General features: G+C 44.1%; 1 protein-coding gene across 2 annotated transcripts; it reads right to left on the bottom strand.

Annotated features, from left to right (window-relative positions):
* Positions 1–7,740: 7,740 nt before the first annotated feature.
* LOC109872014 (C-C motif chemokine 2) lies at positions 7,741–23,461 on the bottom strand. 2 transcript variants are annotated; one of them, XM_020463086.2, is made up of 3 exons: positions 23,248–23,461; positions 9,320–9,434; positions 7,741–9,116 (listed from the first exon to the last, which is right to left on the bottom strand). In XM_020463086.2, the coding sequence occupies exons 1-3, from the start codon at positions 23,330–23,332 to the stop codon at positions 8,834–8,836; spliced, it is 483 nt and encodes a 160-aa protein (XP_020318675.1). In that variant the 5' UTR covers positions 23,333–23,461; the 3' UTR covers positions 7,741–8,833. The 2 variants fall into 2 exon arrangements, with proteins under 2 accessions (XP_020318675.1, XP_020318676.1); XM_020463087.2 differs by lacking the exon at positions 23,248–23,461 and adding an exon at positions 9,548–9,896.
* Positions 23,462–26,814: the final 3,353 nt, after the last annotated feature.

Genomic DNA, 26,814 nt, shown 5'->3' with positions numbered 1-26,814 from the left:
TTCATAAATAAAATATTGTACTTTTTACTCCTTACATTTTCCCTGACAACCAAAAGTAACTTGTTACATTTTGAATGCTTAGCAGGACAGGACAATTGTCAAATTGACGCACTTATCAAGAGAACACGTGGTCATCCCTGCTGCCTCTGGCCTGGCGGATTCACTAAATACAAATGCATATTTTGTAAATAATTTCTGAGTGTTGGTGTGACCCTGGCTAACCATACATTTTTAAAACAAGAACATTTTAATTGACTTTTACTCAAGTCGTTTTTTACTGGCTGATTCTACTTGAGTAACTTTCTATTAAGGTATAAAATAAAATAAAATGTTATTGGTCACATACAATTTTGGGGGGGGGGCAGATTTTATTGCTGGTGTAGCGAAATGCTTGTGTTTCTAGCTTCAACAGTGCAGTAGAATCTAACAATTCACAACAATACACACAAATCTAAAAGTAATAATGTAATTAAGAAATATATAAATATTGATTGATCTTCAAGATGTTCAAACATTCATAGATGACCAGCAGGGTTAAATAATAATCACAGTGGTTTTAGAGGGTGCAACAGGTCAGCACATCAGGAGTAAATGTCAGTTGGCTTTTCATAGCCGAGCATTCAGAGGTCAAGACAGCAGGTGTGGTAGAGAGAGAAAGAGAGAGTTGAAAACAGCAGGTCCTGGACAAGGTAGCACATCTGCTGAACAGGTCAGGGTTCCCTAGCCGCAGGCAGAACAGTTGAAACTGGATCAGCAGCACAACCAGGTGGACTGGGGACAGCCAGGAGTCATCAGGCCAGGTAGTCCTTAGGCATGATCCTAGGGCTCAGGTCCTCTGGTAGGGGAGGGAGGGAGACAGGGAGAACGAGAGAAGTAGAGGGAGCATACTTAAATTCACACAGGACACCAGATATAACAGACTGACCCTAGCACCCCGGCACATAGACTATTGCAGCATACTGGATACTGAGACATGGGTGGATCGGGGGACACTGTGGCCCCGTTCGACGAAAACCCCGGACAAGGCCAACCAGGCAGGATATAACCCCACCCACTTTTCTAAAGCATAGCTCACACACCACTATCGGGACATCAACACACCAATAACTTACTACACTGGCACAACACTGAGTATTGCCCACGAAGATCTCCTCCACCACATGAACAAGAGGGGGCGCAAAACCAGACAGAAAGATCACGTCTATGACTCAAACAACGCACACCTCCTAGGGACGGCATGGAAGAGCACTAGTAAGCCAGTGATTCAGCACCCTTAATAGGGTCAGAGGCAGAGTATCCCAGTGTAAAGACGGGAGCCGACCAGGCAGAGACAGCAAGGGCAGTTCATCGCTCCAGTGCCTTGCCGTTCACCTTCGCCTTCCTGTGACATTGGGTGCTGTAGGTGTCCTGGAGGGCAGGCAGTGTGCCCCCGGTGATGCATTGGGCAGACCGCACCACCCTTGGTTGTGGGCGGTGCAGTTGCCATACCAGGCGGTGATACAACCCGACAGGATGATCTCAATTGTGCATCTGTAAAGGTTTATGAGGGTTTTAGGGGCCAAACCAAATTTCTTCAGCCTCCTGAGGTTGAAGAGGCACTGTTGCGCCATCTTCACTATACTGTCTGTGTGGGTGGACCGTTTCAGATTGATGGTGGGTGGACCGTCAGTGATGTGTACACCAAGGAACTTGAAGCTTTCCACCTTTTCTGCTGCGGGTCCTGTCGATGTAGATAGGGGCATGCTCCCTCTGCTGTTTCCTGAAGTCCATGATCAGCTCCTTTGTTTTGTTGACGTTGATGGAGAGGTTATTTTCCTGGCACCCCTCCGCCAGGGCCCTCACCTCCTCCCTGTATACTGTCTCATCGCTGTTGGTAATCAAGCCTACTACTGTTGTGTCGTCTGCAAACTTGATGATTGAGTTGGAGGCGTGCTTGGCCACGCAGTCAAAATCAAATCAAATCAAATTTATTTGTCACATACACATGGTTAGCAGATGTTAATGCGAGTGTAGCGAAATGCTTGTGCTTCTAGTTCCGACAATGCAGTAATAACGAACAAGTAATCTAACTAACAATTCCCAAAAAAACTACTGTCTTATACACAGTGTAAGGGGATAAAGAATATGTACATAAGGATATATGAATGAGTGATGGTACAGAGCAGCATAGGCAAGATACAGTAGATGATATCGAGTACAGTATATACATATGAGATGAGTATGTAAACCAAGTGGCATAGTTAAAGTGGCTAGTGATACATGTATTACATAAGGATGCAGTCGATGATATAGAGTACAGTATCTACGTATGCATATGAGATGAATAATGTAGGGTAAGTAACATTATATAAGGTAGCATTGTTTAAAGTGGCTAGTGATATATTTACATCATTTCCCATCAATTCCCATGATTAAAGTGGCTGGAGTAGAGTCAGTGTCATTGACAGTGTGTTGGCAGTAGCCACTCAATGTTAGTGGTGGCTGTTTAACAGTCTGATGGCCTTGAGATAGAAGCTGTTTTTCAGTCTCTCGGTCCCAGCTTTGATGCACCTGTACTGACCTCGCCTTCTGGATGACAGCGGGGTGAACAGGCAGTGGCTCGGGTGGTTGATGTCCTTGATGATCTTTATGGCCTTCCTGTAGCATCGGGTGGTGTAGGTGTCCTGGAGGGCAGGTAGTTTGCCCCCGGTGATGCGTTGTGCAGACCTCACTACCCTCTGGAGAGCCTTACGGTTGAGGGCGGTGCAGTTGCCATACCAGGCGGTGATACAGCCCGCCAGGATGCTCTCGATTGTGCATCTGTAGAAGTTTGTGAGTGCTTTTGGTGACAAGCCGAATTTCTTCAGCCTCCTGAGGTTGAAGAGGCGCTGCTGCGCCTTCCTCACGATGCTGTCTGTGTGAGTGGACCAATTCAGTTTGTCTGTGATGTGTATGCCGAGGAACTTAAAACTTGCTACCCTCTCCACTACTGTTCCATCGATGTGGATGGGGGGGTGTTCCCTCTGCTGTTTCCTGAAGTCCACAATCATCTCCTTAGTTTTGTTGACGTTGAGTGTGAGGTTATTTTCCTGACACCACACTCCGAGGGCCCTCACCTCCTCCCTGTAGGCCGTCTCGTCGTTGTTGGTAATCAAGCCTACCACTGTTGTGTCGTCCGCAAACTTGATGATTGAGTTGGAGGCGTGCATGGCCACGCAGTCGTGGGTGAACAGGGAGTACAGGAGAGGGCTCAGAACGCACCCTTGTGGGGCCCCAGTGTTGAGGATCAGCGGGGAGGAGATGTTGTTGCCTACCCTCACCACCTGGGGGCAGCCCGTCAGGAAGTCCAGTACCCAGTTGCACAGGGCGGGGTCGAGACCCAGGGTCTCGAGCTTGATGACGAGCTTGGAGGGTACTATGGTGTTGAATGCCGAGCTGTAGTCGATGAACAGCATTCTCACATAGGTATTCCTCTTGTCCAGATGGGTTAGGGCAGTGTGCAGTGTGGTTGAGATTGCATCGTCTGTGGACCTATTTGGGCGGTAAGCAAATTGGAGTGGGTCAAGGGTGTCAGGTAGGGTGGAGGTGATATGGTCCTTGACTAGTCTCTCAAAGCACTTCATGATGACGGATGTGAGTGCTACGGGGCGGTAGTCGTTTAGCTCAGTTACCTTAGCTTTCTTGGGAACAGGAACAATGGTGGCCCTCTTGAAGCATGTGGGAACAGCAGACTGGTATAGGGATTGGTTGAATATGTCCGTAAACACACCGGCCAGCTGGTCTGCGCATGCTCTGAGGGCGCGGCTGGGGATGCCGTCTGGGCCTGCAGCCTTGCGAGGGTTAACACGTTTAAATGTCTTACTCACTTCGGCTGCAGTGAAGGAGAGACCGCATGTTTTCGTTGCAGGCCGTGTCAGTGGCACTGTATTGTCCTCAAAGCGGGCAAAAAAGTTGTTTAGTCTGCCTGGGAGCAAGACATCCTGGTCCGTGACTGGGCTGGGTTTCTTCCTGTAGTCCGTGATTGACTGTAGACCCTGCCACATGCCTCTTGTGTCTGAGCCGTTGAATTGAGATTCTACTTTGTCTCTGTACTGGCGCTTAGCTTGTTTGATAGCCTTGCGGAGGGAATAGCTGCACTGTTTGTATTCAGTCATGTTACCAGACACCTTGCCCTGATTAAAAGCAGTGGTTCGCGCCTTCAGTTCCACACGAATGCTGCCATCAATCCACGGTTTCTGGTTGGGGAATGTTTTAATCGTTGCTATGGGAACGACATCTTCAACGCACGTTCTAATGAACTCGCACACCGAATCAGCGTATTCGTCAATGTTGTTGGCTGACGCAATACGAAACATCTCCCGGTCCGCGTGATGGAAGCAGTCTTGGAGTGTGGAGTCAGCTTGGTCGGACCAGTCATGGGTGAACAGGGAGTACAGGAGGGGGCTGAGCACGTACCCTTGTGGATCAGCGAAGAGGGGGTGTTGTTTCCTACCTTCACCACCTGGGGGTGGCCCGCCAGGAAGTCCAGGACCCAGTTGCACAGGGCGTGGTTCAGACCCAGGGCCCTGAGCTTAATGATGAGCTTGGAGCGGTATTGTGGTGTTTTTAGGCAGATCTATAGTCAATAAACATAATTCTTAGTTAGGTATTTCTCTTGTCCAGATGGGATAGGGCAGTGTGCAGTGCGATAGCGATTTCATCGTCTGTGGATTTATTGGGGCAGTAAGAAAATTGAAGTGGTCTAGTGTTTTCAGGTAAGGTAGAGGTGGTCTGATCCTTAACCAGCCTCTCAAAGCACTTTATGATGACAGAAGTGAATATTACGGGGTGATAATCATTTAGTTCAGTTACCTTTGCTTTCTTGGTTACAGGAACAATGGTGGACATTTTGAAGCAGGCGAAAAGCGGGCGAAGAAGATGTTTAGCTTGTCCGGGAGCAAGATGTCAGTGTCCGCTACATGGCTGGTTTTCCCTTTGTAATCCGGGATTGTCTGTAGACCCTGCCACATAGTCTCGTGTCTGAGCCGTTGAATTGCGACTCCACTTTGTCTCTGTACTGACGTTTTGCCTGTTTGATTGCCTTATGGAGGGCATAACTACATTGTTTGTATTCAACCATATTCCCAGTCACCTTGCCATGGTTAAATGCAGTGGTTCGGCGCTTTCAGTTTTCCGCGAATGCTGCCATCTATCCACGGTTTCTGGTTTGGGTAGGTTTTAATAGTCACAGTGGAAACAACATCTCCTATAACAACATCTCCTACATCTCCTATAACAACATCTTCAACATCTCCTACAACATCTCCTATACGCTTCCTGATGAACTCAGTCACAGTGTCAATGTATCTGTCAATGTTATTCTCAGAGGCTACCCACAACATATCTCAGTCTGCATGGTCTCTGATTGGTCAGCATTGAAAAGACCTTAGCACGGGTACTTCCTGTTCGAGTTTGACTATAGGAAAGGAGGAGCAAAATGGAGTCGTGATCTGATTTGCCGAAGCGAGGGCGGGGTATCTATACTTTTACTCAAGTATGACAATTGGGTAGTTTTTCCACCACTGTAGCTGTCTTACCTGGTATGAGGTTTGAGAAGTCCACTCAAAACCGCAAGAGAATGCTTGCTAAAATATGGGCCAGGTTCTATAGAAGCTCTTAATTAAGCACTTACTGCACAGTACAGAAATAAGCGCATATCAACATCAGAAGAAAACCTTTTTTCAGGAACACATATAGCAATTAAGGGCTGTAATCAGTCACCTTTCGGCAAAAATTTGCCATTTTCAATCCAAATAGGTGACCTACGTGATTCGTGTAGATCAGATGAGAAAAGGGGGGGGCTTTGGATGACTACTGGCTATATGCGAACGAGTGATGTGCGTTTGGAGCAATACTGGCTGTATCCCAGGCTCAGCCAATCGTTCACATAACCACAGCATGTAGCACGCGACTGAAGAGAGAAAAGACAACCAATTTGCTAGTTACAGCATCAGTGCTCGCCCTGGAAAGAGAGCGGAAAGGCAGTTTGCCAGTTAACTTACAGCAGCTCTTCCCCTGAACGATATCGAAGAGGTAAGGGACCACGAAGATGGGGGTGAGAAGGTGATGAAGCGTACTTCATGAGCTCTAACCGAAAAACAACTGGCATTTGGAAAGTTTGAGGTGAGGGAGAAAGTGTGTTGGAACAGGTATTGTTAGCATTGTTAAGTATCTTGCTAGTCGGATCGAATTATCCGTTAGCTAGCCAGAGAAATGTTGAGCAACATTAGCCAACTTAACTGATCAAATAATTGAGTTTATGATGTGAAAATTAGCTGGCAAATAAAGTCAGACAATTTTACAACATCAAATGAGCTAACGTTAGTAACCTAACCAATTCGCTATAGTATTAACTGGTAACGCTATACGACTCCTTGCCGTTCCTCAAGTTATAATGCAGCGTTAGTTGCTTACTGGACCCTGGCAATCTGTGTGAAATGTTAACTAGTTAACTAGCCAACGAACTAACTATTATATGTGAACTAATGTTTTGCCTCTACAGTATATGGTTAATTTTCAGAATGAGAGAATTAGGTGAAAATGAGGCGTTGCTTGTTAAACAGTTAAGTGTAGCTGGAGCCGGGCCTGGCTTAAGCTGGATCCTACTATAGAGGTGCAAGGAACACCACACTCACTTCTTTTTTCTCACTTTGTCAATACAGTGGATAAAAAGGGGTATGCCAGGTATTACTCTCTGTCTGAAGGAGATCAATTATGCCAACAAAAGGGTATCATGCTCTGCTGGCACATTGTAGAACAGATATCCCCAGGCAGAAAGTGTACAATGTCATAATGTGCAGTGTAGCCCAAAGATATTGCTTTTGTGGTGTTAAACTTGACAGTAACACTTGGTGTGAGCGAGGGGGGATTATTAAACGTTTTACTCAGTGAATGTTATTTTTGCACACATGTAGCCTTGTGCACTTGATCTATGTCTACTCTGATTCAGAGGGGTTGGGTTAAATGAGGAAGACACATTTCAGTTGAATGCATTCAACTGACCAGGTATCCCCCTTTCCCTTTCCCAACTATAGTGGCCACGATAATAGAGCAAAAGTTGAATGCCTGTTTGTTTCATTCTATTTCTACTTAAGATAGCTCCCGAGTGGCACAGTGGTCTGGGGCACTGCATCTCAGTGCTAGAAGCATCACTACAGACACCCTGGTTCAAATCCAGGCTATATCACAAACGGCTGTGATTGGGAGTCCCATAGGGTGGCACACAATTGACCCAGCATCGTCCGGGTTTGGCCGGCGTAGGCTGTCATTGTAAATAAGAATTTGTTCTTAACTCACTTGCCTGATTTAAAATTAAAATAAATCCCAAGTGCTATATTTGGATGTGTGTGGTCACAAGCGTTCTATTGTGAAGGCTGTCATGGCTAACTGCAATGTTAGTGTATAGTTTTTTTCTCAAGACTCAAGTGTCATTTGCTGTAAAGTCTAGGCAACAAATAACATTGGATTGCTTTTCTTACATTTTGCTGTGAGTTAGGTTCACATGAACCACTTTTTATTTTACACAAAGAGACTGATCATGTACAGTAGATCATGTTATTTGTTGTTTAATTAGTTTAAACCTGCATTTCCCCCTGCAACATGTTTCAGTGCAAAAACAAAAGAGGCACCTTTTTGGGCCCTCACCAGTTGAGACAACTGTCATGTGATAGTGGCTTATTGTGTTAAGACTTAAAATACATCATGACCACCAGGTGACAAAAGTTATGATGATTATATCGTTTTATTGACTTAACATAAACACGCAATATTGAGAGATTTTTTTTTACAAATATAAAGAACATTAAGAGGTAGCAGGGTAGGTAATAGATACAAATGTAATTTTAACACAGACAAGCATGTTATTTACATGTACATTCTACTCATTTATCATGGCCGCTGTTGAAGTGAGTAGGGATGTGTGGGTTAAATGGTATTCAGATCAACCACTTGACTGTTACATGAACTTTCATTGTATTCCTTCATTCATTGTATACACTTCTACCCATATTTCTACCCTCGGCATCTGTTGCCAGGGTCGTAACCAGGGTTAGATTTTTAGTGAGGTCTGGATGCAGTAAATAACCTTCAACTTTAATAAAAATTCTATACAAAAAAAAAAATGTAATTGTATTTAGAGAACTGCAAAAACAAGCAAAATTGACCCCAGCCATGATCACCTTGGCTGCAGTAGGTTCTTTCACCTCAGTCGATCTACAAACACAAAGCCTATTAGCGACACAATTGTAATGTTACATCCCTGAAAGGGGGGAAATATGAGAAAGGATTCACACTGACACATACTGTAGCATCAGCGATGAAAGGAAAACATATGACATGATTTGAACTGTGTTGTTTGCATTTTGATTGCATGTTAATGTAAGTCTAGGCCTATATGGAAGAAAGCCCATGTGGAGATGTACATTCTAGTCATTTATCAGAAGGTCTGAGAAATGTATATAAAAACTAGGCTACATTCCACAAAGGTAGGTGAGGCAACGTACTGTACCACCATCATCCCAAGAGGCCTGAACCTTTCTCAAACATGCGCTAGTGGCAGCCAGTGCAAGAATACAAATTTGATTTAAAAGTTCTGTGCTATGATTTTTTTATTCAAAATTTTACTAAAACAGCGTTGGTCCCATATATCAGTGACACAGAGAGTAAAAAAAACAACTTTGTGTCCAGTCCTCATTGAAATGTTTATTTCTTTACAACATGCCAACATAGGCAGATGTCCTTGCCATTGTACTGCTTCTACATTAGTTGATTTTCTTGCTCTCCTCCTAGAGGCAGAAATCCACGACATCAGTTGTGCTCAGTTACTCAATTGGTTTGTTACACCAGTTCTCTTGCGCCCTCTTCCCTCTCTCTTTCCTCCCCTCTTCCCTCCTTTCCCCTTTCCCTTTTTGGCTCCCTTCTTTTGTCCCTTTCCCTGCTTACGTGGCACTGCCGGTACCATGGTCACTGTCTTGCCCTCCTTTCCCTCCTCCTCCTCCTCTCTCTTGATTGCCTTGGTTTTGTCCACCTTTCCCATGGCCTTCCTTACCCAATCACTTCCTGGGTCACCACAGATCGTCTTCCTTTCTATGGTGTGTAACCTGGAAGTAGATGAATCAAGAGGTCAATTGTCTCCTCTGGTGAGTTTATTCTTTTATTCACTTTGTCCTTTTCTGATCACGACATTGGTAGTGAAGTAAAACCAGGAGTTATGAATGACAGTGTAGGATACTCTCAATAGGGCGAATTCTTATCTTTACGGTGTAGCGTGACTGTGTAGGAAACATGAATATAGGGTACTCACACTATGACTTTGATGGGACACAGTGCTGTAGTCTGTACGGTGTAGTCCACTACTTTCTTAGGGGAGATTCTTTTCTGAGTCAGCTTAAGACAGCAAGTGTTGACTGGTCCAAAGCCTATACAGGGTAAAACATGGCAATACATTACTGGTTTACACACAGCTACACATTACATACATACACCGTCGACACGCACACTCTCAGCCGTGAAATAAGAGGTAAGAACTCACTTGCATCGACCCCGGTCATCCATGTGGCTACACAGAGCAGAGAAGAGAACACCAGACTCAACCTCATTTTTAGGTGTTGAAGTTTTCAGATTTGAAAGTCTTTAGGTATAGAAGTCTTCATGTGCTGCCCAGCTGTTCTGACTGATCGGCTATCTCTTAGCCCTGGCCTTATAGGTAGAGAAAGTTCCACCCACACCATTAGGTCTGATAACCCCCCCTCTTTCATCTTCCTCTTCTTCCCCCGAAACTATTCCCCCCCCCACCCTGTGGTCTATCACTAACAGAGTGACTCTGCTGTGGTGGTGGAGAGGAAAATATGAGCGCTCACTATGAACGGAAGATTGTGACTAAAAGACCCCTCACAACAAATGCATTAACACACACACACACACACACACACACACACACACACACACACACACACACACACACACACACACACACACACACACACACACACACACACACACACACACACACACACACACACACACACACACACACACACACACACACACACACACCTCTTATACTGGGCCACAGGTCTCTATTTAGAGAGATAGAAGACAGCGTGAGTTTGGTATTTAGTATTTTATTAGGATCCCCATTAGCTGTTGCAAAAGCAGCAGCTACTCTTCCTGGGGTTCACACAGAACATGAAACCTAATACAGAATGACATAATACAGAACATCATTAGACAAGAACAGCTCAAGGATAGAACTGCCATCAATGTATAATATTAAACGCTGGACACGGGGAATGTATGATATGATAGTGTATGCTGTGCAGTAGTAATTTGTGAATTCTTTCCCCCCTGAAGTGGAGAAATGGAGTGAGGTTTTCAGTGGGTGTGGGTGGGTGACAGTAGCAGAGCTTTTTTTACATGGTCTAAATGGGGCCTGTAGAGTTGCAATAGCTGCAATAGCTCTCTCCTTGTCCCATACAGTGAAGTCAATATCATTATGTCCTTAGCTCAGGCCAGGTCTGAGTTAAACTTCACTGCTCCAATTCAATTTTGTATAGTTGTGTGGCATCGGCTTCCTATGTGACAGACAGCGGATGTGTTTTACCGTGGGCAAGGGTGCAATGGCAGCTGTACTTGCTGACGTTGGACTTTGAAACGGACGCCACATGTCTACTTTAACACAGCACTAGATCGACAGGGCTTAGGGAAGGAGGGAGGGAGAGAGAGTGCAGAGGCCCAAATATTCACACTTTTGCACAGCAGTATAGCCACTCCGGAGAGAAGTACTTAATGCCAGGCTGAGTGGCAGTATAATAGACCTGCTTTCCATCTTATTACCACGTCTAACTGAACAGAACAAGACAGTGCACACAGAGAGAGAGGAGGGTGAATGACAGGATAAAGAGAGGGGGAAAGGAAGAGAAAGATAGATAGATAGGGGACAGGACGGCAGTGAAATGAGGAGATTTAGAGAGGTGTATATAATGAGAGGGGTGGAAGGAGAGAGATAAGGAAGGGTAGAGAGGGAGAGGGGCCGAAGGAGAGGTATAGTAAAAGGGAGGGAGGAAAAAACTAGGCCCCAGTTGGAGAAAAGAGATGATCACCACATTTGTATTCTCAACCATAACTCTTAACTCTAATGCTTGCTCTGATATTAGGAGTGAACCCTTGAATCCCGTCCCACGTGGGATACAGCTGAACGCATCCCAAATATTAGTTTCCTTTCTCGTCCATCAGTAAACAACATCAAATCTCCAGCGACATAAAAGCCTGAATCACAAGCATCCAATCATTAGATTAGGACTTGGCACCTGCTTTTCCCTGTACACTCATTCAATCTGTGTGGAGATATATATCCTCACACACACACACACACACACACACACACACACACACACACACACACACACACACACACACACACACACACACACACACACACACACACACACACACACACACACACACACACACACTCTTTGAGAGTCATTGTCAACTCTCCATACAAGCACCCTGTTTATCTATGCAGGAGTGAGAATGCCTTGGTAGAATATTCATTTATTTGTTATTCATTTATTGGTTATTCCCTGGTTCTTTTGGATCACTGACTGCGCTGCCGATAGAAATTAGATTGGTGATACGGCAGGCGATTGGAATGAGCGTTGCAGGAAATTACAATCAATACTGACTCTCATATCCTCACCCGACATCGATCTGGGAGCTGAGAGGAGAGACTCATCGTAAACAGCCAGGAAACAAACATGACGGAGATAGAATAATTCACACACACACACACACACACACACACACGCTAATACTGACACACATGCACACAAATGAAGGGCTGCATTAAATAGGCTTATTGTTTTATAGAACCCTGAGGAGAGTCAGATAAGCACATGAGAGCCAGACAAATCTCCACCGTACAACACACACACACACACACACACACACACACACACACACACACACACACACACACACACACACACACACACACACACACACACACACACACTCACAGACACACACACACACACACACACACACACAAGCAGACAGACAGACAGACACACACACACAGAGATGTTTGTTGTTCTCTTAGGTGAATTGATTATGGCTGATCAAAGTTTGGCCTGTCACACAGATGTAAACATAATGTATAATAATAATATATGCCATGATTGTTTTGTCTATAAAAAAACATCAGCTCATGGCCGCTATTGAAGTGAGCAGGGATGTGTAGGTTAAATGGTATTCAGATCAACCACCTGACTGTTACATGAAGTTTCAGTGTATTCTTTCAGCTTAAATACACTTCTACCCATATTTCTACCCCCAGCATCTGTTGCCAGGGCCGTAACCAGAGTTTGAGTTTTAGGTCCGGATGCAGTAAATGATCTTCGACTTTCAAAACATTTCTATACAACTAAAAAACGTTAAAATTGTATTTGGAGAACAGCAAAAACAAGCCAAATTGACCCCAGCCATGATCACCTTGGCTGCAGTAAGTTCATTCACCTTAGTCGATCTACAAACACAAAGCCTATTAGCGACACAATTGTAATGTTACATCCCTGAAAGGGGGGAAATATGACAAAGGATTCACACTGACACATAGCATCAGCGATGAAAGGAAATGCAACCAATACAGTTCATGCAAACAAAACATCATAACATCATTTGAACTGTGTTGTTTGCATGTTGATTGTATGTTAAACGGATCCGCCCCTTTAATTCAATTTTCACCTAAAATTATATACCCAAATCTAACTGCCTGTAGCTCAGGACCTAAAATTATATACCCAAATCTAACTGCCTGTAGCTCAGGACCTGACGCAAGGATATGCATATTATTGTTACCATTTGAAAGGAATCACTTTGAAGTTTGTGGAAATGGGAAAGGAATTTAGGAGAATATAACACAGTCGATCTGGTAAAAGTTAATACAATTTGTACCGTCGTCTTTGAAATGCAAGAGAAAAGCCATAATGTATTATTCCAGCCCAGGTGCAATCTATATTTTGGCCACTAGATGGCAGCAGTGTATGTGCAAAGCGTTAGACTGATCTAATGAACCATTGCATTTCTTTTCAAAATGTTGCACCATGACTGCCCAAATGTGCCTAATTTGTTAATTAATAACTTTCCATTTTCAAAATTATGCACTCTCCTCAAACAATATGAAAACTAGGCACATTCCACAAAGGTAGGCGAGGCAACGTACTGTACCACCATCATCCCAAGTAGCCTGAACCTTTCAAAAGTGAGGAAATATGAGAAATAATTCACATTGACAAGTGTGCTGCACTATCTGAGGCACATTGAGCATTCATTGCATGTTTTCATTTGGCCTCTCTGTGAGAGAGGAAAACCTATGACTCCTGGTTGAGTGGACAGACAGAAAGACAGACAGGCAGGCAGGATGGTGGGCAGTGTGAATGTGTGTAATAAAACAGCTTAATAACACTGCAGAGGTAATTACACTTCTGTAGAGCAGCCGCGCGTGAACTATTATAACACAGTACCAAAGCACTGGCTGCCTCCTGCCCAATGACTATTCCACAGATTGTAAGTGGCTGTGGAGGTGCAATGTGATGTTCCTACATCACACTGTAGCTAGTGTGTGTGTGTGTGTGTGTGTGTCAGCTCCACCCCAAGGCAACCTTTTTCTGAGAGTGCCCACAGGGGTGGCAGAACCTTTGATTCCTCAAGTCTTTTATCATTTGCATGTTTAGCATGGTGTGTGTCTGTGTGTGTTCTTCTCTGTGGGTGGATGTAGTGGCTAGACTAGAGTATGCATGGAAGTATACAGCCTCGTGATTGTTCTTTTATTGATACTTTTAATTACATTTTTTTACTTTATTTAATAAATATTTTCTTAACTCTATTTCTTGAACTGCATTGTTGGTTAAGGGCTTGTACGTAGGCATTTCACGGTAAGGTCTACACCTCTTCTATTCGGCTCATGTAACAAATACAATTGTACGTTGATGACCTTGCTCCTTCAGGGAAGCCAAGGAACAAATGTAGGACGCTACCTCCCACACCATAGCCTTCGCCCCAGATCCAAACTCCAAACCTACAAACTCATTTTGGCCAAAATTACCCGAAGGGATTACTACTACCAAGGTTTCCTTTTTCCAAGCTATGCGGAGGGTGCTCTAGCAAACAAACAGCAGAAACCTGAGGACACCGTCCAACCTGGAACTGAGTGAGTAGTGTTTGGTCTGATGCTATTTTGAAAGCCAAGAATAATAATTTTTTTTAAATAAAAAAATTAAGTACATTACAATGATATATTTTACTTTATGCAGACTGAATGCTGAGTTAAGGCTCCCAGGTTTGCTAGGACAGACCAGATACAACTTCAATTAGCACTGAGGTGTGAAGTGAGAGGTGTCGAGGCCTTTGGGCCCAAAAAGTGGCAGGAGTGAAGCCCCATTTGAAGCCCCCTCCCGCTGTTCAAAGACCATCCACTGGAATTTTCTACAAGAAATCTGCCTCCAGAAATAAAAGCTTCTCCCCAGTGGCTGTGACACCTACTACTGTTGCCTGCTGCACTGCTGCTTGGATTCCACCTGACGATCTGTTCACCGTCTGCCCTGGCCTGTCTCCCCCTGTCTGGTACAGGTACCCCCACCGCACTCCCCCCTCTCTCCCGAGTTTTCACTCGCCTCCAGCACACAAGCACTGTTGGGGCGAGTGACTCGGAACTTACAATGGCTAGCCCCAAGTCGTTATATATAAAAAATATTATATTGTACATTTTGCTATTTGTCTCATGACTCCTGCATGCTTTGTTGACTACGGACTTTCTTTATCCAACCGTGGGACAGACTATGTTTGTTCCCACACTCGGGAGGCCAAAGGTCTGTGTAACCACTGTCTATTGGTTACACAGACTTTTGGCCTCCCATCCTATTCCAACCACCTCTTGCTGGCTTTGTATTCATGTTACCTGATGAAATTGCTGTACAACATGATCTTGTTGCCATCTAATGCACATTCAGATGTCATAAATCAGCACTGTAGAGCTGTCCCTATACTCTGTCGTGCCTTGATTGTATTACTGTTGATGATATCTGGAAATGTGCATGTACACCCTGGCCTGTCTAATGCTGCTAGCCCCAATTCTGACTTGTGCTCTGATATCTGCTTCACTGATCTCTGCTCTCGTAAAAGTCTGGGTTTTCTGCACGTTAACACTAGAAGCTTATTACCTAAAATGGATCAATTGAAAGTGTGGGTTCACAGCTCCAATCCAGATGTGTTGGTCATTACTGAGACGTGGTTTAGGAAGACTGTTTTGAATACTAATGTTAACCTTTCTGGTTATAAGCTTTTTCTGCAAGAGATCTTCCACAGGTGGTGGAGTGGCAATCTTTACCTTCAGTGCTCGGTTGTCTCCATCAAGTCTGTCCCAAAACAATTTGATTTGCTGGTTTTAAGCATTAAACTTTCAAATAGCTCTTTGTTGACTGTTGCTGTGTGCTATTGTCCTCCATCAGCACCGGCCTGTACCCTACCTGCCCTAAGCTCTCTCCTTGCACCTTACACTAAGTCTGAATGGCTAGGTGACCTGAACTGGGACATGCTTAAACCACCTGACCAATTCCTAAAGCAATGGGACTCCCTAAATCTTTCTCAGATTATTACCAATCCCACAAGGTATGACTCCAAACACCCAGAAAAGGCTACTCTCCTCAATGTTATCCTCACAAATAATCCTGATAGGTATCAGTCTGGTGTTTTCTGTAATGACCTTAATGATCACTGTTTTATAGCATGTGTTCGTAATGTAGCTGCTCAGTGAAAGGACCTGTCCTGATTTGTCATAGACACTTACTAAAAAACTTTAATGAGCAAGCCTTCCTTCATGAACTGAATCAGCTTGATCCCCTCTGTCGAAGATGCTTGGACCTTCTTTTTTTGATATTTTCAGTGGTATTGTTAACAAACACACCCCCATAAAGAAAATGAGAATTAAAAACAGGTTCAGCCCCTGGTTCGACCGTGATCTTGAGTTACTCCACCTCAAGAATTATATTTGGCGAAAGGCTCGGCACACGCGTACTCAGGCTGAGTGGCTGTGAGAAATAAGGCAAATGAGAAATAGGTGCACTCAGGTTATCCGGAGTTAGAAGAAGTTATCTCTCTGTTAGTCTAACCCAAAGAAGTTCTGAAAAAAGGTTAAAGATCTGGAGAATAAACCCTCCTCCTCAATGCTGTCCATGTCCCTTAATGTTGATGATGTGGTTGTTACTGACAAGAAGCACATGGCTGAGCTCTTTAATCACCACTTCGTTAAGTCAGGGTTCCTATTTGACTCAGCCATGCCTCATTTCCCGTCCAACATTTCCTCATCTCCTACTCCTTCTAATGCGACTATCCCCAATGCTTCTCGCTCTTTTTCCCCTGCCCCGCTACAAAGTTTCTCCCTGCAGGCAGTCTGAGTCCGAGGTGTTAAAAGAGATCCTGAAACTTGACCCCCAAAAAACCATCTGGGTTTAGTCCCTTTCTTCTTTAAGGATGCTGCACCTATCATCGCCAAGCCTATCTCTGACCTTTTCAACCTGTCCATCCTTTCTGGGGAGGTACCCATTGGTTGGAAGGCAGCCATGGTTTGTCCTTTACTTAAAGGGGAGATCAAGCGGATCCTAACTGTTATAGGTATATTTCTATTTTGCCCTGTTTGTCAAAATTGTTGGAAAAACTTGTCAATAATCAACTGACTGTCTTTCTTGATGTCTATAGTATTGTCTCGGGCATGCAATCTGGTTTCCGATCAAGTTATGGATGTGTCACTGCAACCTTAAAGGTCCTCAATGATGACACCATTGCCCTTGATTCTAAGCAATGTTGTTCCGCTATTTTTATGGAGTTGTCCAAAGCTTTTGATATGGTAGACCATTCCATTCTTGTGGGCCGGCTAAGGAGTGTTGGTGTCTCTGAAAGAGTGCAGTGTATAAAGTCAGACAATCTGCTGTCTCAGCCACTGCAAGCCAGCAGTGGGATGCAGGGTGGTATGCCAGCAGCATAACACCCTGCACACCACTGATGGCTTGCTTCTGAAGCTAAGCAGGATTGGTCCTTGTCAGTCCCTGGATGCTGCTGGAAGTGGTGTTGGAGGGCCAGTAGGCACTCTTTCCCAATGCCCCAGGACACTGCCCTGTGTAGGGTGCTGTCTTTGGATGGGACGTTAAACGGGTCTCCTGACTCTCTGTGGTCACTAAAGATCCCATGGCACTTATTGTAAGAGTAGGGGTGTTAACCCAGGTGTCCTGGCTAAATTCCCAATCTAGTCTTTATACCATCATGGCCACCTAATCATCCCCAGCTTACAATTGGCTCATTCATCCCCCCCTCCTCTCCCCTGTAACTATTCCTCAGGTCATTGCTATAAATGAGAACGTGCTCTCAGTCAACTTACCAAGTTAAATAAAAATTTTATAAAAACCAAGGGAGTACCCCAATGCTCGACCCTAGGGCCCCACGCTCTTCTCTATTTAGATCAACAACATTGCTCAGGCAGTAGGAAGCTCTCTCATCCATTTATATGCAGATGATAGTCTTATACTCAGCTGGCCCCTCCTGGGAATTTGTCTTAAATGCTCTACAACAAAGCTTTCTTAGTGTCCAACTAGCTTTCTCTTCCTTTAACGTTGTCCTGAACAGCTCCAAAACAAAGGTCATTTGGTTTGGTAAGAAGAACGACCCTCTCCCCACAGGTGTGATTACTACCTCTGAGGGTTTAGAGCTTGAGGTAGTCACCTCATACAAGTACCTGGGAGTATGGCTAGACACTGTCTTTGTCTCAGCCCATATCAAAGCTGCAGGCTAAAGTTAAATCTAGACTTGGTTTCCTCTATCGTAATCGCTCCTCTTTCACCCCAGCTGCCAAACTAACCCTGATTCAGATGACCATCCTACCCATGCTAGATTACGGAGAATTAATTTTTAGATCAACAGGTAAGGGTGCTCTCGAGCGGCTAGATGTTCTTTACCATTTGGCCATCAGATTTGTCATCAATGCTCCTTTATAGGATACATCACTGCACTCTATACTCCTCTGTAAACTGGTTATCTCTGTATACCCATCACAAGACCCACTGGTTGATGCTTATATATAAAACCCTCTTAGGCCTCACTCCCCCCTATCTGAGATATCTACAGCAGCCCTAATCCTACACATACAACACCCGTTCTGCCAGTCACATTCTGTTAAAGGTCCCCAAAGCACGCGCATCCCATGGTTGCTCGTCTTTTCAGTTCGCTGCAGGTAGTGACTAGAACAAGATGCAACAAACACTCAAACTGGACAGTTTTATCTCAATCTCTTCATTCAAAGACTCAATCATGGACACTCTTATAATGTTTTTACCATGTTTTGTGCTACCATGTTGTGTTGCTACCATGTTGTTGTCATATTGTGTTGCTACCATGCTGTGTTGTCATGTGTTGCTGCCTTGCTATGTTGTCTTAGGTCTCTCTTTATGTAGTGTTGTCTCTCTTTTTGGGATGTGTGTTTTGTCCTATACTTATATATGTACACTTCCGGTCAAAAGTTTTAGAACACCTACACATTCAAGGGTTTTTCTTTATTTGTACTATTTTCTACATTGTAGAATAATAGTGAAGACCTCAAAACTATGAAATTACACATATGGAATCATGTAGTAACCAAAAAAGTGTTTGATTTTATATTCTTCAAATAACCACCCTTTGCCTTGATGACAGCTTTGCACACACTTGGCATTCTCTCAACCACCTTCATCTGGAATGCTTTTCCAACAGTCTTGAAGGAGTTCCCCCGTATGCTGAGCACTTGTTGGCTGCTTTTCCTTCACTCTGCGGTTAGACTTATGTATAGAGTTTTGGGCCAGTAACCGAAAGGTTGCTATATTGGCTCCTCGAGCTGACAAGGTAAACATCTTTCATTCTGAACAAGGCAGTTAACCCACTGTTCATAGGCTGTCATTGTAAATAGGAATTTGTTCTTAACTGACTTGCCCAGTTAAATAAAGTTTAAATATGATTATTTTTAAAACATCTCAATTTGGTTGAGGTCGGAGGATTGTGGAGGCCAGGTCATCTGATGCAACACTCCATCACTCTCCTTCTTGGTAAAATAGCCCTTACACAGCCTGGAGGTATGGTGGGTCCTTGTCCTGTTGAAAAACAAATGATAGTCCCACCAAGCCCAAACCAGATGGGATGGCATATCGCTGCAGAATGCTGTGGTAGCCATGCTGGTTAAGTGTGCCTTGAATTCTAAATAAATCACAGACTGTGTCACCAGCAAATCACCCCCACACCATAACACCTCCTCCTCCATTCTTTAGGGTGGGAAATGCACATGAAGCAATCAACCATTCACCCACACAACGTCTCACAAAGACACCGCGGTTGGAACCAAAAATCTCCAATTTGGACTCCAGACCAAAGGACAAATTTCCACCGGTCTAATGTCCATTGCTTGTGTTTCTTGGCCCAAGCAAGTCTCTTCTTCTTAGTGATGTCCTTTTAATAGTGGTTTCTTTGCAGCAATTCGACCATGAAGGCCTGATTCACACAGTCTCCTCTGAACAGTTGATGTTGAGATGTATCTGTTACTTGAACTCTGTCAAGCATTTATTTGGGCTGCAATCTGAGATGCAGTTAACTCTAATGAACTGATCATGTGTAGCAGAGGTAACTCTGGGTCTTCCATTCCCGTGGCGGTACATATGAGAGCCAGTTTCAGCATAGCGCTTGATGGTTTTTGCGACTGCACTTGACGAAACTTTCAAGGTTCTTGAAATGTTCCATATTGACTGACCATGTCTTATTAAAGTAATGATGGACTGTCGTTACTCTTTGTTTATTTGGGGTGGCAGGTAGCCTAGTCGTTAGAGCATTGGGCCAGTAACCAAAAGTTTTCTGAATCGAATCCCCGACCTGACAAGGTAAAAATCTGTCATTCTGCCCCTGAACAAGGCAGTTAATCTGATAGACCGTTATTGTAGAAAATAATTTGTTTTTAACTGATTTTGAATTTGACCATAATATGGACTTGCTCTTTTACCAAACAGAGCTATCTTCTTTATACCACCCCTACCTTGTCACAACACAACTGATTGGCTCAAACACATTAAGAAGGAAATTAATTCCACAAATTAACTTTTAACATTGCACATCTGTTAATTGAATGCATTCCAGGTGACTACCTCATGGAGCTGGTTGAGAGAATGCCAAGACTGTGCAAAGCTGTCATCAAGGCAAAGGGTGGCTATTTGAAGAGTCTCAAATATAAAACATATTTTCATTTGTTTAACACTTTTTTGGTTCATAGTTTTGATGTCTTTGATGTCTATTATTCCACAATATAGAAAATAGTCAAAATAAAGAAAAAACCTTGACTGATAGGTGATCTAAAACTTTTGACCAGTAGCGTGTGTATATATATATTTTTATTCCCAGGCCCCGTCCATGCAGGAGGCCTTTTGCCTTTTGGTTGGCCATCATTGTCAATAAGAAATTGTTCTTAACTGCCTTGCCTAGTTAAATAAATGTGAAATAAATAAATAAATATAATTCTGAGCTCTCTCTTACCCCCTGCTGGTAGTGAACGTCTGAAAGGCAAGGGAGAGGGGGATAGAGAGCGCGGGAGGATTTCACGGAGAGGGGAAGGGGGGGTAGATATTTAATTAGCTAGAGAAAGAGAGAGAGGGATGTTAGACGGAGAGAAGAAAGAGAAGAGAGAAAGGAAAAAATAGGAGGGAGGGAGAGGTAGGTATTCTATTAGCTAGATAAAGAGAATAAAAAAAATTAAAAAATAAATAAATTTTAACTAGGCAAGTCAGTTAAGAACTAATTCGTATTTGCAATGACGGCCTACAAAAAGGCAAAATGCCTCCTGCGGGAAGGGGGCTGGGATTAAAAATGAAAAATAAACAAAAATATAGGACAAAACACATCACGACAAGAGAGACACTACATAAAGAGAGACCTAAGACAACATTGCATAACATGGCAGCAACACATGACAACACAGCATGGTAGCGACACAACATGACAACAACACAACATGGCGGCAGCACAAAACATGGTACAAACATTATTGGGCACAGACAACAGCACAAAGGGCAAGAAGGTAGAGACAACAATACATCACACAAAGCAGCCACAACTGTCACTAAGAGTGTCCATGATTGAATCTTTGAATGAAGAGATTGAGGTAAAACTGTCCAGTTGGAGTGTTTGTTGCAGCTCGTTCCAGTCGCTAGCTGCAGCGAACTGAAAAGAGGAGCGGTCCCAGGGATGTGTTTGTTGCAGCTCGTTCCAGTCGCTAGCTGCAGCGAACTGAAAAGAGGAGCGGTCTCAGGGATGTGTTTGTTGCAGCTCGTTCCAGTCGCTAGCTGCAGCGAACTGAAAAGAGGAGCGGTCCCAGGGATGTGTTTGCTTTGGGACCTTTAACAGAATGTGACTGGCAGAACAGATGTTGTATGTGGAGGATGAGGGCTACAGTAGGTATCTTAGATAGGGGGTGAGGCCTAAGGGTTTTTATAAATAAGCGACGTGTATATAGAGATGACCAGTTTACAGAGGAGTATAGAGAGCAGTGATGTGTCCTGTATGGAGCATTGGTGGTAAATCTGATGGCAGAATGGTAAAGAACATCAAGCCGCTCGAGAGCACCCTTACCTGACGATCTATAAATGATATATCAGTTTTGTGAAAAGGTCAGTCTGTCACATTTTAGGGAAGACCCAGATGCAGACAGTGTCGAAGTAACAAATGTTTATTACTAGAATAGGGGGCAGGCAAAACGACAGGTCAAGGACAGGCAAAGGTCAGTAATTCGGTTCAGATTCCAAAAGGTACAGAAAGGCAGGCAGTCTCAGGGTCAGGGCATGCAGAGGTAAAAAAAATAAAAATCCAGGGTGGTGTGACAAGGTACAGAATGGCAGGCAGGCTCAGGGTCAGGGCAGGCAGAATGGTCAAAACTGGGAAAACTAGAAAACAGGAACTAGAAACATGTGAGACATGGGTTTGTTTCTAGACACATGAACGGTGGGAGGGTACGGGGCAACAAAAGGCAAACAGCAGAGGGGCTAATAACCTTGGAGATGGGGAAAGGGCTGATAAATTGGGGTAGTTTGTGGGACTCCATCCGGAGGGGCAGATCCCGGGTGGACAGCCATACCATCTGCCGGAGACGATACCGGGGAGACGGGATCCGGTGGCGGTCCGCTTGTCGTCGATACATGGAGGTGGTCTGTAGAAGAGCCGCTGGCCATCTCTTTGCCGGAGGGTAGCTTGGGGAGAAGAATGAAGTGGGCGGCTTTGGAATACCGGCCCACTACTGTCAGGATGGCAATGTTGCCTGTGACAAAGTCCAGGGATATGTGAGACCAGGGACGGTGAGGGACAGGCAGAGGTTGAAGGAGACCAGTCGGAGCTTGCCGGGGAGTCTTGTTCTGTACAGGCGTCTTGTTCTTGCCGAGGAGTCTTGTTCTGATGCGGAGGAGTCAGGAACCATGGTAGGTCACCAAAAGTGTTTTCGCACAAATGCCAGGGTCTGACGGGAGCCCGGGTGGAAGGCACTCCAGGACCAAGGAGCGGGACTGCATCAGGAATGCTGCACCTCATGAACATACTTCCCTATTCCCCAGCTGAGTGCCGTCGCCAGGCACAAGGTGGGAAGGATGAACATTTTCAAACTTGCTCTAAGCTTAATCAACAGACCACACACTAACTATCCATGTACAGTATCTCGTTCTCTCTCTAAATGTTCCCTCTCCCTCTTTCTCTGTCCATCTGCATCGTATCAGTCTATCTCTATCCTTCTCTGAATCCCTTCTTCACTCCCCTGTTTCTGCGTATCTGCTGTCTGTCTGGCCTTCATCAGTTACAGAGGGAGGTATGATTAGTGGCTCGGCAGGCAGGGTGAGAGATGCAGCGTGAGATGGAGAGAAGACTGTCTGTCTGTTCTGAGATTCAACAGATCTGTCGATTATTCACCAGCCCGCTGCCTGGCTCAAGGCTAAACACACCACAGCTCACAAACACGCATGCACGCACGCACTCACGCATGCACGCACGCACACACGCGCCTGGCTTGCTGGTGTATATCTAATGGGACCCTGAGATAAGGTCAAGTTCAGTGGGGAAAACAGATGAAAAGTTGTTGATTCAAGTCCTGCAAGGGCTATACCCCCCAAATTCACTACAGTAGCAGACTGTACTTACCAGTGTCAGTGGTCGTTATTGAGAGAACGACAGTGAAGAGAGCAAGGCACGCTATTGTTCTGTGGCACAGCTGCATGGTTGCCATGGAGATGTTCTGTAGTGTTCTCAACTGTGTTCTTGTCTGATTCAGAAGGCTAGAACCGGCTGGAGGAGAGGAGATGACTGATCATTCTTGACCAGAGCCTTAGCTTTTAAACCCTAAAATTAGGAACCTGATCTGGTACGTCTGGATCTGTGGGGGGTTTTTCAGAGCGAGAAAGGGGTTGGCTGGGGTGACGGAGGACGGGGGGGGGGGGGGGGGAACACCCAACAGACTTCTGCTTAATCATATGTTTCCTGTAAAGATTGCGTAATTAAGACCATTGAATCAAAACAAACCCAGGATCAGGGTTTCAGCTCAAGTTCAGTAGTGAAAATCACATGTGGATTGTGGGTAGAAAGTGTCAAGTCCTTTCTACCATGACCAGATTGTGATGTCCACTGGTTGGTACTTGGGGTCTTTGTGTGTGCGTGTGAACGACACGCACAAAATGCAGAGAACTAGCTTTTTTTTTTTAAATGATCGGCCTCATTGCAATATGTGTAGAATAGTATGACATCAGCTATAAAACTGCATATGTTTCTGTATGCCTCATGGCAATATGTGTAGAATAGTATGACATCAGCTATAAAACGGCACATGTTTCTGTATGCCTCATGGCAATATGTGTAGAATAGTATGACATCAGCTATAAAACGGCACATGTTTCTGTATGCCTCATTGCAATATGTGTAGAATAGTATGACATCAGCTATAAAACGGCACATGTTTCTGTATGCCTCATGGCAATAGGTGTAAAATTGCAGGAAATTAATCCTTGCTCAGACCTTACAGGGAGGCTTCGTGAAACTGCGGTACGTGTATTTGTATGTGTGCCACCGTGAGGGGACGGGGTCCACAAGTGGGGAAGTCAACAGATGTGTTTGGGCTTTTCCGTTCCCTGAAACCAGGTGCACCAGCCCCAGACCACACCAATCCTTTGGGGACGTTTGGTATGGTTGGCCTAGGGTAGGGAAGGGTAGATTTGACAGGGGTGGGGCACACAAAAAATCTGAAGTCATCATGACGGGCCCCCCTACATTGCGAGCAAAATGTTTTAGTGTCCCCCCTCTTGACAGCTGAGGTAAAAAAAAATATATATATCTTAACTTAATTTCCTGCAATTCTACACATTTTGCTATAGGCTGGAGAGAAATGTTTGCAGTTTTTAATTTGATATCTGAGTGAGACTGACTAACAAAATATTAGTTTTCTAAGCCAGGTCAGTAATTCGACCATAATAACAAGTTTAGATAGACTGCCAGTGACTGACATAACAAGATAAAAACAGCTGATACACTAACCATATTAAGGAATTGCACCCTGTGTATTCTACTATTCTAACTCTCAACAGTAAGTTGAGACCCCGACTGAGTAAAAAATAAACAATTCCAATGATCCGAGGGCTTTCAAATGGTCGGCGAGCGGCTAGTTGCTCATCCCTGGACTAGGGGAAGCTTCTTACCACCACCAGCATCTTATCAGGCAGAAAGGTTCACCACAACAGGGAATATCGATGATGACTTTTTGCAGTGTGCAGACTGCACTCTCCTGTACTTCAGATTGCACTTTTGGCAAAGATAGAAATTGAGCGAAAAGATGCCTTTGTGGATAAAAAGGCAACTCATAGTATATGCAGAAACGTATCGCCTAAAGCTATTGAGATGCATCGGTCCCATTGATTTCCTTAGAGACAGCTCTGTGTCTGTGTTACATATGAGTTTGGTGTGACAGGAAACAGGTAGATGGTGTGGGTATTGAGTCATGTTTGGACCCATGGGTTGGGTAGTCATGCCTTTCAGGGCACGGCCTGTCTTCAGACTGCATTGGGCAAGGTGTTTTTTTGGTGTTGTTGTGGTCGTTGAATAGTAGAAACGTTCAGATAAAGTGCACCCTGAAATGGTGAAAGACAAATTACCAAATGTCTTGAATTCATGTTTGAAAACGCCATTATTCTCTAGTTCTACATTGTGATTCCCCCTTCATGAAAAGCAGAAGTAGGCCTAGACTTTACCAGCAGTTTGGTCATTCAGATCCGTTTATCTGAATGAAGATGTAATTTAAGCTATCGCGAACGTCTTACGTTTATGAATTAGAAAGGAAAAGAGAAACTGTAACAACAGAAGTTCTGCTTTTTTCATGCATTCTCTAAATCCCCATTCATAATCCAGAGTTTGATCGTTGCCAAGTTGTTAGAGCTTGACCTATCTCTTACCTGGGAATGTCATGCTGGGTTTAGTTTAGATGTGTTATCTTTGTAAATACAGTGTACCCCCCAAAAAAAGACATACTGTAATACGTGATGTCGGATGCTGTCTCGCAAAGCCTGTGTCAATGACTGATCATGTCCAACGTTTCTTCGGCTGCGTGAACCTCTCACCTACTTCAGCCTAGGAGACTCTGTATTAATGTTTAGTGTGTAGCATCCATCTGACCTGACCTCTAACCCGCTCTACAGTCTGACTGATGATGATGTATCATATCTAATGCTGCGTCATGGAAAGTATGTTGACCTGCAGCTCAGTTGGTAGCTCATGATAGGGCTTGCAATGCCAGGATAGGGGGTTTGATTCCTGGGACCACTCGTACGTAAAATTATATGCTCTCATGACGTCGCTTTGGATCTGCTAAATTAATCTGCTAAATTGCGTATATTATAATATTATGATGATGATGATGATGATTGATTTTTAATTGATGCCTGTCTAGTTGGGTCCAGGGTTGGGGTCAATTCCATTTAAAATTCCACCTAGTATAAAAACAATGGACTGCGTGACTTGTTTTAAGTCATTTTTACATGGATTTGAATATTGCCAGTATAGCTAACAGTGACATGATCAGCCTGATTGGCTGACGGAATTGGAATTTGTGGAATTGTTTGGGAATTGAATTGGGAATTGAATTCTTGGAATGCACCTAACATTGTAATTGGGAGGAATTTAATCATCACTGAATTCAGAGACTGACCAGGATTTGAATTGAATTAAATGGAATTTACAATGAGGGGGAATTGAACTAGAATTGCATTTGTGGAATTAACCCCAAACCTGGTTGTGTTATTTACTTCTTCTCTATCATGTGCAACCTTTCATCAAACCTTTATTACATTCAGTTATCTGTAGATAGGCCTATTTCAGCCCAGAACATGGCTTAAAGAGAACTAGTTTGGAAATGACTATCTCCATGCTTACCCATTCATTTGCACACAAAAATGTGATGTAGGGAAGGACGACAGAGAGAGAGGGGAAGTGATGGTCAGAGTGTCCCCATGCCTCTCCCACCATAGGAATCCCCAGACAGACAGAAATAGAACAGACAGGGAGATACAGTCACGAAGTCTGTTATTTGATGCAATATAGCCATGGAGAATTGCATTGCAATTGAGTTCTGCACATATACAGTATGTTAAATATAACTTAGCTAATATAAGCTGGTGGCACATTAACATAGACTAGCACTAAGGCTATACTCTCTTTGTCTCTCAGCTG

Source organism: Oncorhynchus kisutch, linkage group LG27 (genome assembly GCF_002021735.2).
Source record: "Oncorhynchus kisutch isolate 150728-3 linkage group LG27, Okis_V2, whole genome shotgun sequence".
Lineage (NCBI taxonomy): Eukaryota > Metazoa > Chordata > Actinopteri > Salmoniformes > Salmonidae > Oncorhynchus > Oncorhynchus kisutch.
This window is presented reverse-complemented; position numbering and strand designations above follow the sequence as displayed.